The sequence below is a fragment of the Diplotaxodon limnothrissa genome, linkage group LG22 (genome assembly GCF_057381915.1).
Source record: "Diplotaxodon limnothrissa isolate DT_005_m linkage group LG22, D_limnothrissa_male_GT1.1, whole genome shotgun sequence".
Lineage (NCBI taxonomy): Eukaryota > Metazoa > Chordata > Actinopteri > Cichliformes > Cichlidae > Diplotaxodon > Diplotaxodon limnothrissa.
This window is the reverse complement of record NC_140616.1, coordinates 7,078,388-7,096,327: the sequence shown is the minus strand read 5'-3', so window position 1 is coordinate 7,096,327 and position 17,940 is coordinate 7,078,388. Positions and strand designations below refer to the sequence as shown.

Genomic DNA, 17,940 nt, shown 5'->3' with positions numbered 1-17,940 from the left:
TTAGCTTGGGCTTTAATTAATCTGAACACAGTGACTCTTTTACAAGTAATGATTTCTGTGTTTACTATAAAGACTACAGCCACACTGTCTTTTTGCCATGCACATGCACTCTTGTAGAAGGTGCACGTGCATCTCAAATCAACAATTTTGTGATGCTGACTCTGTTACTTTTATGTATTTTTCTTTACACTTGTTGTAAAAAGCTGGAAAAGACAACATATTTTTAAGATCATCAGACAAAGCATCCCTAATAATCCTTCAGCATGGTCAGGGTACTTCTTGGCTTAAAATGGGGCTTCGGGGGTGTCTACACACAAAAGTTTAATGGTCTGAACACAGCTATGACAAAGAGTCTCAGCTCTTAACACAAGACTGTGCAATGTGCTGCTAATACTATAAAATGCACTTTAAAACAGAGAAACAGAGCTGCATGTAGAAGGCTGTCTTTCTTGCAAATTCTACCATTTTTGCTCAGTTTTCTAAATTTCTTCAAATGTCTGCAAAAAAACCTGTGAATGTAAACATACTAGTGATGCATTCAGGGGTGGTCAGAAACTTAAAGAGACCACATTTGCTGAGCGGTGTGAGTAAGAAGTGTCCCTTTCTTGAGGTCTTGAATAGTTGATTTGTGGGTGTGCCAAACCTCTGAGGTTAGAGCCATGCACAGCTGTTTGAATCAATGTCTGGCTCCTCTGTAATGACCTCAGCAAAGCACCACACAAGAACTCGGGAGTTTTGGAGGTGTTTTTAATAAACATATCAACAAGCCCGGTTTGTAGGATTAGCACTGGGAAAAGTACCACGGTTTATATTTGTGAGAATATGAATAAGATTAGTACTGAAGCTGTATAGGTCACACTGTAAATCAGGCAGTGTGGGATAAGGAGAAAAAAAAAATCAGGTGCTATACCAGCAGGGGCAGGGGGCAGGAAAAGTCTGGCCTGCATCAACCCAAAGTCCAAACACCACAAAACCAGATGGAGCTCTTTCCTCACTGCAACCTGTTGCAGAGTTTTTCCCTCGGTGGCTCTTAAGGTGGTCTGAAAAAGTGTCTCATTTACTTTACATCATTTGACAACTGCTTTATAAATTAGCACTGATTCTTTTCTCTTTTTTTCCTTACTCTAGACTTTCCGCTGGCACCACAGCTCCTTTCCAGTGAATGCCACTGCTGGATTTAATACATGTCAATGCTCCCACTTTATTGTAAAATAATAGATGTTGCCACCCACTGTAGGTCACTCTAATTGCTTGAACATAACCTGCCAAGCTACCTCTAACCATGCTTCTTTGTTAAAACAGACTCCCTAAAAAACAGATGGCATCTGGTGGACATTTTTGCTCCAACACCAACTTGGTTGTAACTATTTTACTGGCACCGGTAATGCTGGCAGTATTATACAGAGCTATACAGGACCACACCTAGTCTGTCCCCTTTGTGCAGTGTGCAGAAAGCAGACCTACCTCTATCCCTCTGGCCATAAATGACACCAAACCAGCCAGGGAAGCCTCCCATTCCTCTCATTCTCCACGAACCACAGATGATAGCCATAACACACGGCATGACTCTCCACACCTCTTTAAGTCGAAATGACTCCAGCCAAAACAGCCACTGACAAAACACATCCCTACCTCCTCACCTTCTGTCTTTCTCAGTCTCCAAAAAAGCTTCAAGGGAAAATGATTTGTCTGCACTTATATAGATAAATAGTCATATCACTGCTATAAATATATAAAAGATATCAGCTTTTCATTTGGTAACTAGTTGCAAATACTGATTAGCTTCTAAAATGACATATTTTAGCAATGGCACAGCTGATTCACATTGGTTTAAAATAGCTGACGTAGAAACATTAAAAAAAATTAAATTACTGAACTGTGGAAATTTAAACATTAAATATGAGAAGCCTAATTATGGAATAATGACCCACACACCGAAACAAAATCAAACTATATAAAATGCCAAAAGAATTATATGCATGTTTTCAAGTTTATGCAAAAGAGATTCACGGGCGTGTGTGAGAACATGAGTGAAGCCGGAAAGCTTGTATCCTGTCAGGTGCTCCAGCGATAGCTGTCCTGCTACAAAACTCTTTCTTATCTGCTCGGTGAAGTGAATCGTTGGTTCCACTTGACCTGCTTCGTCTTTTCATCTGCCCCACTGGGGGTCAGCTGTCAAGGAGGCAACACAAACTCACTCGATCATAAATGCTTACGGTTACTGAGGCTGACTGAGAGATGAGCGCATTCTTTTGAGCAACATGTGATACTATCTGTACAAATGTGCACTGATAAATCAGGAGACGCATGCACCATGTCTAAATCAGGTTAGTGATGAAAGCTCCATAACTCACTGAATGAGACTGTTTTTGGTGGAAGCAGGAGACACATGAAAGCAAAAGGTGTAGCCATGCTTTTTTTTTTCTCCTCAGTCAGTTCCTCACTTTGTGGATGGTCTCAACTCCACTATATTGAACAGCAGGCATCTGCTCTGAAGCCTTGATGAGCTTTGTGTAGTAACAGATGAGCCAGGTTCTGGTTAGATAGACTTTCTAGGTTGCAGCAGATCTCCAGAGAAGACCTAGCACTGCCGCCACATGATGGTCTGTTAGGTGGAGTTAGAGTCCCTCTGACCGACGGCAGGACTACAATATCTTGAGAATAGTTAAACGATATCAAAGATTTCCACAACAGTGACATCATCTCTTTCCCAGTGAAGGGGAAAAAAAAAAAAAAAAAAAAAAGTCAAAAAACATCAGTTCATCCAGTGGCTACTGGAGGTCGACTCCCAACGTGAATCAATCCCCACAGATCCACATTTTGAAATGTTGAACTTTTCACTATTCAAGCATGTTTACAACCTTCTACAAAAGAGTTTTGGTCTGGATGGATAGTTGATAGCTCATAACTCAACCCTTTCTTCAACATATTATTCTTTCTGACTTAAAAATATATATCTGGAGCCAAAATTCGAACACTGAGGATTTATAATGTAGAGTTCAAAACCAGCGGGTGATGTGACAACATTCATCTTTTATACTGTTAAAGCAATTAGAAAAAAAACATGGTTGATAACAACTAAACTGGAAACCTTTGATGGGTCACTGGCGACTTGGTGGGTGTTAAGTTAATATACCAATTAAAGCTAGTCTGTGGCAATCACTGACTGAAATTCTGATATTAATATTAATTGGACAACACTTCAGTGTTTTTCTAAGGTTACAATTTCACATGAAGCTTAAAACTGTCAAGAAAAATAATTGGTGGAGGGCTCCATTTTACAATTCCCTGCAACCACTGAACATGCTGTGGCGTCACCTCAAGATATTTTTAATATAACAACAGCATCTGACAAGCTAAAAACAAGTCAGCCAAATAAAATTTCAACATATATGTCAGATAGTAGCATCAGCCTCTCCATCACAGAACAGAAGGGTCTTTCAAATCACACCAGTTTAAAAAGGTTAAAAAACAAAACAAAAAAACAAACAAACAAAAAACCGCACACATTGAGGAAGAAATGTATCACTGAAGAGAAGAGAACAATTTCTTCTCCGTCAGTAGCCTCAATAAAACATAATACAGAACAGCCCCGGAGGTGCAACAATAATTTATTCATCTCCACAGGAAATGTGTTTGGTTGATTGTTATAGCTTTCCTGCCAGCATGTACAGCCCACAGCTGCACTTTACAAGTTCGAGCACTGAACTACAGGTGCTGTTAGAAATCGCATGGGAACTGTGGGAGATCATTACCTGCAGGAGGAGGAATCAAAGGAGGTCCACATGAAGTTTAAAAAAGAATGAAAATTATCAGTGTTTATTTAAAAAAAAGTCACCTTTATAGCGCAACATTACAAATTGTTGATTCCTAAATGGCTTCACAGTACAAGAGAATAGATAAGGCTTTTAGACGATAAAGCTGTTACACAACAACCATCACCGAGCCCTTAGGCAAAGCAATTAAAAACCTCCTAAAACTTTAAGCCTGGTTGCTGAGATACAAAAAAAAAAAAATCTATAAGAATATGCAGACCAATATATTGACTGATGTTGTTTTGTCTGTTTTCTCTCACGTATACATCCGTAATCAAAAAAATGATCGATACAGCCACAATTTATTCACCACTCAGGGCTGGAATTTCGTTTTGGGATTGCAGCTACTGCACAAAATTTAATCGAACCCTGCATTTACGATGAAGTAAATTCTCACAATTACAGAGATCTCATAACGTTCTGACCCAAGTTTGCACCAGCAGTGCTGCAGGGGTGGACTGACACCTGACCTGGATGACACCTGGCATGCTTTTTCTGTGAGGCTCTCTGCTGTATCAGAAATTCTCGCTCTCATACAGAGACAAGCTTCAAAGATGTGCACTTGGAGGGATACTAGCTAAAAATGTAACTCTACTTTAACTATCAAGGAAAAAGAGCAGGTCCACAGATAAGTGACAGGTAACATTACCATCATTAAGGCAAGATAAGTCCAAAGACAAGTTTAAGGCTCGAATGCATTTGCAGTTTAAACTTAAAATGCTTAAATGAGCTGCTTGATTTGTAAAATATAGGACAGGAAAACAAACAGTGCAACCATGGAGACAAGAGGAAAAAAATCCACTAAAGCAAAGACAGAAAGAGCAGAAAGTACAGCAATGGCATAGTTAAACACAACCTGAGGTAATAGGACAATAAAAATTTATTTCAGGCATGGATGTCTGTCAACGCTCATCTCTCAGACTGTCAGGTTTTCCTGTGTTTGAGCGTTCTGTGTTTGTTTGGCCAGCATGTCCCAGCTCGAGCAACCTGTTGTCTATTATCTACGCTTTGTATGGGTCACTAAAGCCACTGTACATACACACCTCCAGGAAAAGAGGCCCGCCGTAACATCGAGAGATGATCACAGCAAAGCTGACCTGAGCTGCCTCTTGACAGCACACCAGAGAAATGTTGACGTCACTCTGCTGTGGTTTTTCCAGGGTCTGCTTGCCCAGGCTTGGCTCAGCAGTAATCAGGAATGTGATCAGGTCGACTCAAGGGGCGACCCGATCACTCACAGCAACCACATAATGGGAGGAAAATGAGAGAAAGGTACATCCTGTCACACCAGTATTTATGTTTTGGGTTTTTTTTTTGTAATGCCATTTCTCTCCAAAACATATTCTGCTTTTATTTAGTATCCACAGGAGAGACTGGCATCCAGTTTATTGCCCGATATCAGTCACACAAGAGCAAGTCAGGCAGAAATCACTTGCAATTATTTAACAGTGAAATTAATTGAACTCTAATATTAAAATGATTGTAAAGCCCATGTCACTGTGTGTTTATTCTGAGAGGGGCAAAAAAACAAAAAGGCCCCAGTTTGCTGTGGCCTTGTGATCCTTGGGAAGCTTGCACAGGAAACATAGGGGAGATGGACAGAGAGCTGAAGCAAAGAGCTAGCTGACACTTCCTTCACACGCTGCCATAAGTGAGAGACGCTTGGTGATCCAAGGACTAATGCAACTGTAGGCAACTGTTAAAAATCCTTCCACAGGTTCACCCACGTAAAACCATGTGCCTTACTTCTTTCAGCTGAAGCACACTGCAGTGGACGAGGAGTAAGGCTACGTTCACACTGCAGGCGAAAGCGCATCAAATCCGATTTTTTGACCCTATGCGACCCATATCCGATCATGCTATGACAGTGTGAACGGCGCAAATCCGATATTTTCAAATCCGATCTGGGTCACTTTCGTATGTGGTACTGAATCCGATACATATCCGATGTTTTAGAAAGCGACTGCTGTTTGAACGGTCAAGTCGCATTAAATCCGCCTTTTACGTCACCGACACAAGACTGAAGCCAATTATCAGCGCCAGAGAAGCGCCCGAGAAGACATCGCGAACGCTTCCTGGCCATCCAGTGTAGATGTCAGTGAAACTGTTGGGAAGACAACGTAAACATTTTATTTGTACTGTATAATCTGCAGATTCTGACAGAAATCTACAGCTATCCTTTGAAGCACCGCTCCTCTCTTAAACGGCAATAAGGATCATTATTAGGTTATTTACATTATTATGTAAATAACAAAATAACTTAAAGCAAAAATTGGGAAACGTGAAGACCGAAGTCTTTATATTAAGGGCCATCAGTCAAACAATACTGTTGCTCTGGGTCTAAACAGAGCGCGTTGTGTGTGACATCTTCTTTTGCGCATGCGGGCCGCTTTGAGCGTTCACACTAGAGAGCGTTTGCTGTCGCATTTTATTTGTAGTGTGAACGAGCAGACAAAAAAATCGGATTTGATCAAAAAATCGGAATTGAGCATTAAGACCTGCAGTGTGAACGTAGCCTAAGTGACAGAAATCTCATTCACTGAGATTTTTTTTCCTTTCTTAAAAACGGTGACAAAGACGTCTGAAAGTTGGCTGTAATTTAGTTAATTAAAGCACCAATGGTGCCTCTACCACAACATTAAATCATTCAAATGCTAAGAACACATCATAGATGGTCTGATTTCTTACAGTTAAGCAGTAACATGAGTCTTTGACAGGTCAACAGAGTGAATCTCAGAGCTACAGACTCAGTTGTTTTTTAAAAGGTAAAAAAGTATTTGGATTTTTTACTATATGCTCTTGCAAACGTTTCACCATAGAAGCATTCAAGTTTATGACCCTGTCTGTCAAAATGACATACAATGTCTAGCGCGGCCTCTGACAAATCCCGCAGAGACAGGGCGTCTTAAGACTCAAAGTCGCTATACATCAGCAGCCAGCTCCTCTTTTCAAACTTTCCCCGAGACAAACAACTGAGCCTCAACTTGTAGTGCAATTGTGCCGCCAGTAATTGTGCTGGTGCCAACAGTATAATTCAGTATAATGGTGAGACAGTAACACGACAGAGTCCTTCCCAAAGGAAACTAACGGCATCATTTTTTTAAAAGCAAAATGAGCCTGTGGTTCATTAGCTCCGGTCTAACCAGTGTTATTAGAGCTATTTCAATCTGCATAAAAAATGTCTAAGTCGTTCTTCCTGTAATTACAACGAGCTGAGTCAACTGCCCACAACCAAATGGTCTTCCTCAAGGGCAATTTGGACACGCTGGTAAAAGTCAAACACTCACTTTGTTGTGACCACATTAATGTCAGGTACGGCCGCAGAGTGACAGACATGTGGGCACATATACACACACATTAACACACACACACAAACACAAATACACTCAGTCATAAACAGAAGCCCTGCCCTTACCAGACTTAACACCAGCTAATTGCTCATGTATGGCTCCTTTCACTACACATATACACATAAGAGTGTGCAACAAAGCGTGCTGGCCTGCTGGTCCTCGCTGTCTACAGCTGTGACGTCTCAAATGTGGCGTGTTGTTGATATAACGAGTAACACAAGCGGAAAATTGGAGCTGGTGCTGGTGGGGCCAGACTTCAGACTTCCTGATAGGAAGAGAGTGGAGGTTGGCCCATGTATACATTTATATATAGATCATGGCTCCCATCTGGGGCCTTTAATATTGGCATGGGGCTCCTTCATTGGTACAGAAGTGTGCTAGAATGATGCTGTACCGCTTACTCCCCACTCAAGATGAAGAAATAATAGTGATCTGGTTAAAATTCAATCATCAGTGAATCATATTTCATGCAAGAAAACCAATAAAGCAAAATTCAAAAGGCAAAGCTGTCATACTGACATTTAAAGCGCTTTGACTTATTAAGCACACCAGCTAACTAACACATCAAGAAAACGTTCTACCCTGAAAGTTACCAGCACCTTTAAATGACTCAGTGAATTTGAGACAATTTCTCAAGAACTTGGAGATTTATTAGATAATATTAAAACATCCTTTTCCACTAGTACTTACTCGCATCTGAGGTGATCCGAAAACGTGACGTCAACAGACTAGTCATGAGAGAAATTCAAAACCGCCATTTCTGAAACCCAGCAATGAGCGAAAAGGATTACAAACAAGCAACACTGTCGTCGCCGAGTCTGACAAAATGCCTTAGACCAAGCAAAAGGTATACCATTGCCTCAATGTCCTCCATTGTTGTTTTGTTCATGTCACATACAAATGGCGCTATGGGACTTCTGGACGCATGCTATAATGACCCCGCGTATGTTGGGTGGTACTCGATCGTACTGGAAAATTAGTAGAGTTGGACCAAGCCGATCAAAGTAGGTACTAATGGAAAAGGGCTGTACGCGTAAATACGAGGGAGGAAGAATGTAGGTAGAGCACTGAGAAGTGAACGATTAAAAAAATCAAAATCACTTTTCCATGACTTCAATGGAAAACATCATGACAGACATGAAACAAGAGTTTCTAGACTTGAGGGAAAAAAGGATGGGCTAAAAAATGCTCTGCTGTTTTTAAAGTCCTGTAAAGTCCTGAAGATTGGTTTTTATATATAACAAGTGCTTTGTAGACAAAGTGTTCTTATTGTTTTGTTTCATGCAGGTAAAAACTATTTCCAATACCAAGAATGTAATTTTTAAGTAAAAAAAAAAAAAAAAAGACAACAAAGTTCAGGCTTTCTGTGATAAAAGTCATGATAACCCTAAAGGCTGACACACAGCAACGGGGAGAACGCATACAAACTGAAGCTCACAGACTTTATTTACAGGTATGTCTAGGTTCTTCAGACAGGAAACAACTGTATAGGTGTGCTCTGGTACTTAAACCCATTGTACTACACCCTCTTCCCTCACAAAAAAGAGGCCTTTAGACTAAAATGACCTACATCATATAACAATGCAAACGCTACAGACAGTGTCATTTAAACCCATGATTCCCCAGCTTTACTCCAATCCCTAGAAACTAAAGGAAGTCAGCATGAATCAGACCATAAATGCCGAAGAGCAGGAACAACTTAAAAACAAGTCCAACAACCAGTGTGAACTCCTTTAAGCTGTTTGCAATCTTATCAGCAGAGCCAAATTAATAAATCATTCAGAAAACAGACAAAGGTAGCTATCTTTTTGCTGAATGGTTCAAACAGTCGTTGGTCCACTTCTTTTGAAATAAAAGGAAATGCAATGTAGCTTCGGCAATCTGATCCTCTGGATAATTAAAGTCTTTAGAGAGGGCTACAATGTTCAGACATCTGAAATAGGCCACATATGCTGCTCTAAAAATAAAGTGGTCACTGTTTAAGACTTTTAATTTCAGCACCAAAAAATACATTTCTTGCACCTGTTGAGCATTTTGTGCAGTGGACTGGCTGCTCATTGTGATTACATAAACTTATTTCAGCACGATGTTCAGATCCATATAGCTAAAGAGCACCCACTGGGAAAAAATGTTCACGTTATTCATAACTCTGTGATCCAAGAGTTATCTGGGGGAACAAAGAGATCTGAAAGTCGTATTTCTAATTATGAAGTTGTGTTGTGGTGAGGCATTCCCCACTCAAACATCTATTATGGGAGCTGGATCCACGCCTGCCCTCGATTACCACAAAGCACTTTTGACTAAACTGAGTTTAAGAGCACCTAAATGCACAATGGAAGAAAATCATAACCTGTGAATGGAAAATCATAATAATCTCGCTGAAACTAAACATGTCGAAGAAAAATGAAAGGAATTTCAAATAGCAGGGCCTGAGATTTCTGGGTTAAACTCCATTTAAAGTCCCAGCAAAGGTGTTAACCGCACCGGATCAAATTCTCACGTGTCAGAGGGTCAGACAGGTTTACTTTCAAAGTGCCCTGCAGGAAACACAGAGCACATTAAACTAAACAATGACACAAAAATATGCAGCACTAACCAGGACAGTTAAAATATCTCAGCTAACAATCACCTCATTCCTATGTAGGGTGACCAGGTGTCCCACTTTAAAAATAAGTAAAAAAATAATGTCCTCTCAATCCCACACATTAAAACAATGTCCCACACAGCATTGATATTTTAGTTTACGTAATATCATGTGCACCTGGGGAATTCGCTGGTATAAGCGATCTTATCTCTTATGAGATTGACGTTTTGTGAAGGATCCCTAACAAATAAAGACTAAAACTAGACTGAAATGTGTGGCTGAAAGAGTTGCGTGGTCTAGATATGCAACAATCCAATATATCGGCCCAATCCTAACTGACGACGCTAGATTGGTCACTGGAAGCAACTTCCTGATCTGCAGGCTGACCTATTCATTTCAGTTTTGTTTTGTGATGAGAAATTTGAAGAGACATTTCTTAATGCCAAACCTGTTACCAGCAATGTTTTTTGTGTTGTTTCTTTACTTAGACTTATCAGATCACCCTCACACACATTCTCTCTGCCCCACATTTACGGTGTCTGGATCTGGTCACCCTTATCAGTTGCACCCTTAGTTAAGTTCCCAATCCAATTATGTAGTCACTCCACATTCCTCTTCAAGCTTTGATGTAGTGATAAGTAGAAATGTGGGCTGGCTTCGGCTTAAAACAATCAAAACACCTGGTTAGTAGTTTGCATTTCATCACTTCCTTGACGTTAAAGTTTGGTCAAAGCTCGGTAAGCTTTGGATTTTAAATGGCTCTACACAGAAATTCCCCATCTCAATTTCAGTGGCGTCAAACACATTTCAATTCAAAGTTGCTTTATTTTCTCAGCACTGCTCTGTCGGAGCAAGATGGGTCATAACATGTGGCCCAGCAAAAGGGCTCAATTTGGCCCACTGTAGAGTGTGAAAATTCACTGTTATTCTTTGTGTGGTCATGCCCACACTAACCACACAGGAGTGAAAGTGTGTAGAAAGTATTTCTAAATGTAGACCAACTGTTTGAATCATATATATATCTCGACATTGTTACTTAATTCGAACTACGTGCGATTTGTTTTCTGTTTCCATTGTGATGTGATGTTTTTCCTTTGTTATAGATAACCCAGAAAATTGATCAGAAATATGTTCTGTTAATTTTAGTTGTGTAGCAAGGGGTCTCTCTTTTTTCCCTCTGAAACCTCGACTGTGGTGAAGGTCAAGATGTCCATTTCTTACACATAAAAAGAGAAAAATCTGAAGGGGTGTTTCTTTAAAATATAGGTTACTATGCGGTATTACTGGTCTGGACCCGGAGATCAAACTGGGCTGCATGTGGCCCACCAACCACAACGAGGTGGTGTCTTTCCTCCACAACAATGCAGATAAACAAACTTATAATTACCGTTGGGAACCTCTTCCAGACTAGGTGCTGCATGAAAACTGTGGCTGCATCGCTATCAGTGCCAATGCATGCAGTGTTAATGACCCGTGTAGTCAAACTAACTCATTAAATTTGAAACTGGGTGCATTAACAAATTTCCCACGTGTGGGACTAATAAAGGTTATCTTATTGTGGCATCAACAATAAACCAAATGCAGAGCTCTTGTTACGGTGAACCTCGGCGCTGACCCCGACTCCTCACCACTGATCCGGAAAATTAGGCTAACTCTTACTGTAAATCTCTCATCTTCATTTTACCTTAAATGTTTTAAGTTTTCAAATAGCTCATTTGGGGATGGTTCGATCCTCTTAGACGTGTAAACATAACGGTCATGAGTGAGAGTCTTTCTGGGGTTATTAAAAACAATAACAAGAGGCTCGGATGGATTCTCTCTAGCGCCATAATTTTGTCACACTTTCCCTGGAGCGGAGAGTTTGTTAGCGTGCTAACCAGCCTTAGCCGCCGAGGCTAAGCCCTGTTGTTTTCATTTGAAGAACAGTAGCGGGTGATAAAAGTTTTTTATTACTATTATTAAGTGTGTTTGGGTGCTCACTCACCCGTGTCCGCCGGGGTTTTCATCTTTGTGGTCGTCTTCGGTGAGCCGCAGCCGCTTCGCTCACTTTCCCCGTCAACTTTTGAGTGTTTGTTGGCTAGCCCTTAGCAAAGTTAGCTAGCGAAGTTAGCAGCGACACCCCCACTCCTTCCTCCGGTGTTGTTCTCACAGGCGGCTTGTTAGAAGGAGCCTGCGCCGATTACGGGCTCCGCTTTCAACTTGAAAACCAGCCGCAAACTTCGCATGGAGTTTAGCGGTATAACGCGACACATCTACGCCTGCCCAGAAACTTTTGCGCCGGAGTATTTTCGTTCACTTGCGGGGGTTTTGGTGCGGAAAAGTTGCCCCGAGTCTCAGGAGGGGGGGAAATCCAGCCGCCAGGGTCTGAATGGCGCAGGTCAAAGTTTGGAGGAGCCGTGCTGCTCAGCGCTGGAGCAACGGAATGTGACGAGTCTAAATGTTCATCCCGTTTGTTGCAGCCATGTCGCATGGTCGATTCCTCCTCCTCACCATCATCATCACCCTCCTCATCCTCAGCAACAGTCCAACAGCGGTGCTTCAGAGGCGAACAAAAGTACCGACTCCTGTTCTTTCTCCTTCCCTCAGACTTTTTCCACTCACTCAGACACTTCGTGCTCTCTCTCTGCCCCCCCTTCCTTTGGCGGGGTGTCGTGTTTCGCTCTGCTCCTGCCACACGGGGCCGCCCACGCTGACCCACGGAGGGAGGGAGAAACTGAACGCCTACTTTGTGCCGAAGATCGTCTATGTCTATGGAAGATTACCTTTTCCAGGAAAAGCTGCAAGGTGGGACGAGGCAAAAAAAAAAAAAAAGTCTGCCTGCCAGGGGCGTTTCCATCGTTTTTTTTTGTTTAAATGTGGTGGCACAAACTGGATCACGTTACTCACGTGCCATATAGCAACTGATGGCCCATCAAAGTAGCACGGAAATAAACTTACGAGAATGATTTTTTCTTAAAAATTATATCCTGACACGAACATGACCCTCTGCAGTTGGTAGAATACAGCAATTTGTTTAATGAAAGGAGAAAAGAAGGAGGTCAACGGCAGAGAGCGAGGGCAGAAGGAGACAGCAATAGATGGGTGTGTGAGGACACTTAGATAAAACATAAAACTGTTCTTATATAAACCATCATGTTATCACTTTGGCTGCTTCGTGTTCAAACTAACATCAGGTATTTTAACACCTACTGCTTTAACAACCGCTCATTGTAGTGAATTAGAACAGAAATATTCTGCTCTGAAGCACTTTTTACTATAAGCCTCATTCTAACCACAGCTTTTTCATTCAATGTTCACCTCGTCTAACTGTCTCACACACACCGATACACAGTTCAGGTTCAGAGGAACCAAGGGTCAACCCACTAACCTTCTCTACATCCTGAGGCACAGCCACTCTATATACAGGGGGGAATAAAATCATTTGATAGTATTTGATAGAAGTCTATTTGCATGTCATTGAGTGACTACCCAGCCAGAGGAGCTTGTTAAAGATCTGATGGCAGCTGGGAGCACAGTTGCAAAGAACACTATTGGTAATGAATGGGACCATGTACCAAAAAATCTTGGATGAGGATCTTCTCCCCTCATGGAGAACACTGAAGATGAGCTGTGGATGAGTCTTTCATCATGACAATGAGATATGTGTAAAGCTGGTAACAAACTACAAGAAACATCTTACTGCTGTGCTTGCCTACAAGGGTTTCCCCACTCATTCAAATCAAATCAAATATTCAAATCAGCATAAGTTTTTCAAAAAAATCCAATGTAGTGAGCTTTAATGTAATGTGAATAAAGCATTCCATAATATCTGTGATGTATGTATATACGTCAAGAGTTTAATCATCAGTCACATTTCAGAAGTGGTTGGTGCCACCCCACGACCCCCCTCTGTATACACCCCTGTGAATTATATGTAGCAAACACTTTAAAAGCATCTTAAAGGTGTGTACTGAATATTAGCATCACCAAAGTTGATAAAAAGTAAAACATGCTCTCAATTTAACCTTTGGCTCCTGAATAATGGTGACTTTCGACCTTTTGGTGAACAGTCTGTGTTGAGGGTGTGTGGGATCTTTGAGGATGGAGGCAGCTCTCCTCTGGACTCTGCGATGGTAGATGCTCTGCAGAGAGGGCAGCAGAGTCCTGACGATCTTCTCCGCAGCTGTTATCACTCACTGCAGGCGTTTGCGATCCATAGCACCAGTGCTGCTGTACCGTGCAGTGATGCAGCTAGTCAGTGTGCTCTCCACAGTGCAGCTGTAGAAGCTGCCGATGATCTTGGCTACTCAGTGCACAGAGTATTAATATAGCTCATATAGTGCAAAACATCCCACAATGCCCTGCAAAAAGTGACGTGCGCCCACTACACCACCCAGGCTTGATGCGCTGCTCTTAAGAAAAAGTGATGGACAGACGAGAGGAATGAGAGCGGTACATCATAACATAAACTGGCACAGCGTACGTTTTATGTATCAACAGAAAATATACGACACAGTGGATACAACATGCTGATTTTGATTCATCATTTTCACTTTAGTTTAGTTTCAGTCGGCTTCCAGTGTGGGTTTGCACCTTTCAGTTTACATTTATCATTTGAAAATGTCCAGTTTTAGATTTGTTTTTGTTATTTTAAACAAAAACAAATCTTTTTTAAAAATATTATAATTTGGGATTCGGGATGTTTATCATGTAAATATCCCAAATCCACATTTGCTGAATATTTTCTTTTAGTTAGTTTTGCCCCTTTACAAAATATTTCAGCGTGTTCTTTTTTTTTTTTTAGAAGTCTTGTTTTTATTTCCGTTTCAGTCATCTAAAATCATCTGCCACACCTAGTTTTTGTTTCAGTTTGGTTAATGATAACCTTGAGCTCATTTTATAGTCCATTACAAAGAATTATCTATACGGGTAGGACATTGTGAATAAGTCACTGATTTTAAACATTGTCCTTCTACAAGCAAGTCATACAACGGAGAAGTGATCATAAACACCTATTATTTGCAAAGTAATTTTGAAGATTTATCTAAACTAACTATAAATTGTCACCAGAGTGTAAAACCTGCATACAATCATATTCTTTGCATTAAAATGTGTACTGGTCTCTGTGTCACAATTGATAAGAGAACAAAACATCAGTTAAATCTGATCAAAAGTCTAAAAGTACCACCACCTATGTTATTACTGCATTTTCCATAGTTTTTAATTTAGGATTCTTAAATCCTGAGTCAAGAATCTTAAATCTTAGATTTATTTATGACGTCCCCTCCTTGTATCATCTCTGTTATAACTTTTAATCACTTCATGAACCGATCTTGAGTGACTTGTGTATTAGCTTATTATTTCTGAACTGTGTGTATGTTTGTTTAGGCCACAGTGACGTTTATTTATTTATTTTAATCACTTTTCATTTCATGTTGGTAGACAACCTGACAACATAATGCTCTATAGTTAAAAAAAAACCCCAAAAAAACCAAAACATTTTTGGTTGTCTAGACCAAAATACAAAGTTTTGCTCTACAAGGGCCTGATAACCACTTATAAGGACATTATACTGCCACTATCCTATTGAATTTTAAAGCAAATATCCTCATATGGATCTCATTTTTCTTAGAAACAACAATCAGGAAAAAACAAACAAAACAAAACACAAAATTCTTTGTTTTTACATTTATCAGGTCCCAATCAGCCCAAATAGCAAATAAAAAAATAATTAAAAAAATGCATGCCATGAAAGAGTTCGGGTCTTAGGAGGTTAAATGTGTTTGATCAAGTACCTTAGACTGCATGTCAAACATGGATATGGCCACTGTAATGTCACCCATATTTCGATGACATCTTGCAGCATCTTAGGCTGTAGCTTTCTACTTGATGATGATTGAGGCGTGGTTCTTAAAAACTGAGGGTCAGTATGTAAAACAGCGACTTTTCACTCACAAGGTAACTCCAACATAAAACAGGCCCAGCTTTATCATCCCTTGTAACTCTAATGAGGCCGGATTTGACAAAATGTATTTAATTAAGACCTGCTGCTACATGCTGCCAACTCAACAGGAAAGCGTTTTCTGAGATCATAGAAATGAATGAATGCATTTAAATAAATAAGCCCAGAGGTCAATTACTTAGTCTTACATTCTTTTTACTATCAGAGGAGTCGCCCCCTGCAGACCTTTAGAAAGAATAATCAAAATAATCATCATTATTATTGTCATATCACATGCCATTGTTTCAACCATAAAGATCAGATGAAAAAAAATAGACTGATATTTCAGTGGGACAACGACACATGAAAAAAAAATGTATCTGAAACAACAAAACAAGGGAAAAAGTGCATGAACAATTATGTACGGTATACACACGACTCACTCTGACACGTTCCACTTTTTTTTTTTTACCCAGAGAAGGTAATTTGAGTATTTTTAGACTCACTATATCTAAATTTAAAAAAAATATCTAGGCCCCCCAAAAATTGCTAAAACTACCAAACTTTAAATTCTGACTTTGCAAACAGGAATTAAAATGGGCTGAAATAATCCAGAACTGCATCCTGGCATCTTCATTTAATGAGCATTTAAACCAGATAAGCAGATTAATGCATATTACAAACAAATGAGTTAATTTCTTGTGCTGCCTGGTGCAGCGTGGATATGCTAAGTCATTAATAGGAAAATAATAACATCCCACAGTCTGCTTTCACTCTCAGCACATTTCTTTTCCCTTCTCATCCTTGTGGTGTGTTCACTGTGCAGATGTAAATAAAGTTACGATCGATGTAACTTCAGAAGCTAGCTGAGGATCAAGCATAAAAAAAAACAAAAAACATTTTTGTTAAGTGACAGATCATTTTAAAGGCAAATTCAGCAAATGTGATCAAACTGGCAGAGAAAAAAATGTTATTGTCTGACACTGAGAGCGGGAGAAAGATGCAAGAACGACAGGACGATGAGAGAAGATGCGAGAATCAGGAATGCTCAGCAAGTGAAATTTTATAGTCTGGAAATTTAAACTTTACACATAATATCCTCATTTATTTAATAAATTTTGAATCCAATACTGCATCTTTATTTCTGAGCAATTGTCTTCCCCACTCTACACTACTACTCCTGATCTTAGAGGTTCCCATTCACCCATCCATTTTCTGCTGCTTGTCCAGGTTGCAGGGGGGCAGCAGGCTAGGCAGAGAAGCTCAGACTTCCCTCTTCCCAGCCACCTCCTCCAGCTTATCTAGGGGAAAACCGTGGTGTTCCCAGGACAGCTGAGAGATATAATCTCTCCAGCATGTCCTGCGTCTGCCCCGGGGCCTCATCCCAGTAGGACATGCCTGGAACACCCCACTCAGGAGACGCCTAGGAGGGATCCTAGTCAGAAGCCCGAACCACCTCAGCTCTACTCTGAGTCCCCCCCAAATGACTGAACTCTTCACCCTTATCTCTAAGGGAGAAGCCAGCCACCCCTTGGGGAAAGCTAATTCTCGCTGATTGTATCTGTGAGCTCATTCTTTCGGTCAGACCTAGAGCTCACACATTGGCGACTGTAGGTCAGGACTCCCCAGCCTGCAAAATCACACATTCAAAGCTTTATAGTGGGAAACAAAGTTAAATCTAAAATATCTCATTAAAATAATGTATTACATACAACTATTTGAAATAAAACAACAGTAATATAGTAATATTAATGCTGGTACCCCCCCCTCAAGAGAATTTCAAATGCTCACACTTTGGTCCGCAGGCCGCATGTTTGACAGCGCATGTTTTTGTTTGTCCCAAAGCCCAAGGAGCCAAACATATTAAATGAAATGTGGCGTTTGAGTACCAAGAAAACAACCCGAAGACATTTTCGTCAGATATTCTCCATTTGCGCTTATGACGTATTTTAATGATGAATAAATATTTCTGTTTTAATGTAACTGCAATCAGAGATGAATCACAGAGGGAGATGACGGTGATGTGGAGTGAGTCATCGTGCTAATAGACGATCTTCTCAGAGGACCGCGGCTCATCGCTGCCCGGAGCTTCCGCCTCTGCCTCCAGTTTGTCGCCCCGCTCTCTCCCGGTTGGCGCGTCACGGCGTTGCTGTGGAGACCCATCACCGCCGCGGGTCATGAGAGGTTCCGTGTTTACCTGTAAACTGCGACAGCGAGGCAGCCAGGGAGCCGCCATCCGTTATTTATACACGCAGGGAAGGAAGGAAAGGG

General features: G+C 40.7%; 1 protein-coding gene across 1 annotated transcript in view; it reads right to left on the bottom strand.

The window, feature by feature from the left end:
• Nucleotides 1–12,373, bottom strand: part of erf (Ets2 repressor factor) — a 45,238-nt gene extending 32,865 nt beyond the window's left edge. The window contains exon 1 of the mRNA XM_085345992.1: nt 11,734–12,373. Within this exon, the coding sequence (XP_085202118.1) occupies nt 11,734–11,755 (22 nt within the window). The 5' untranslated portion in view covers nt 11,756–12,373. The remainder of the gene's footprint in view (nt 1–11,733) is intronic.
• Between the last annotated feature and the right edge of the window lie 5,567 nt (nt 12,374–17,940).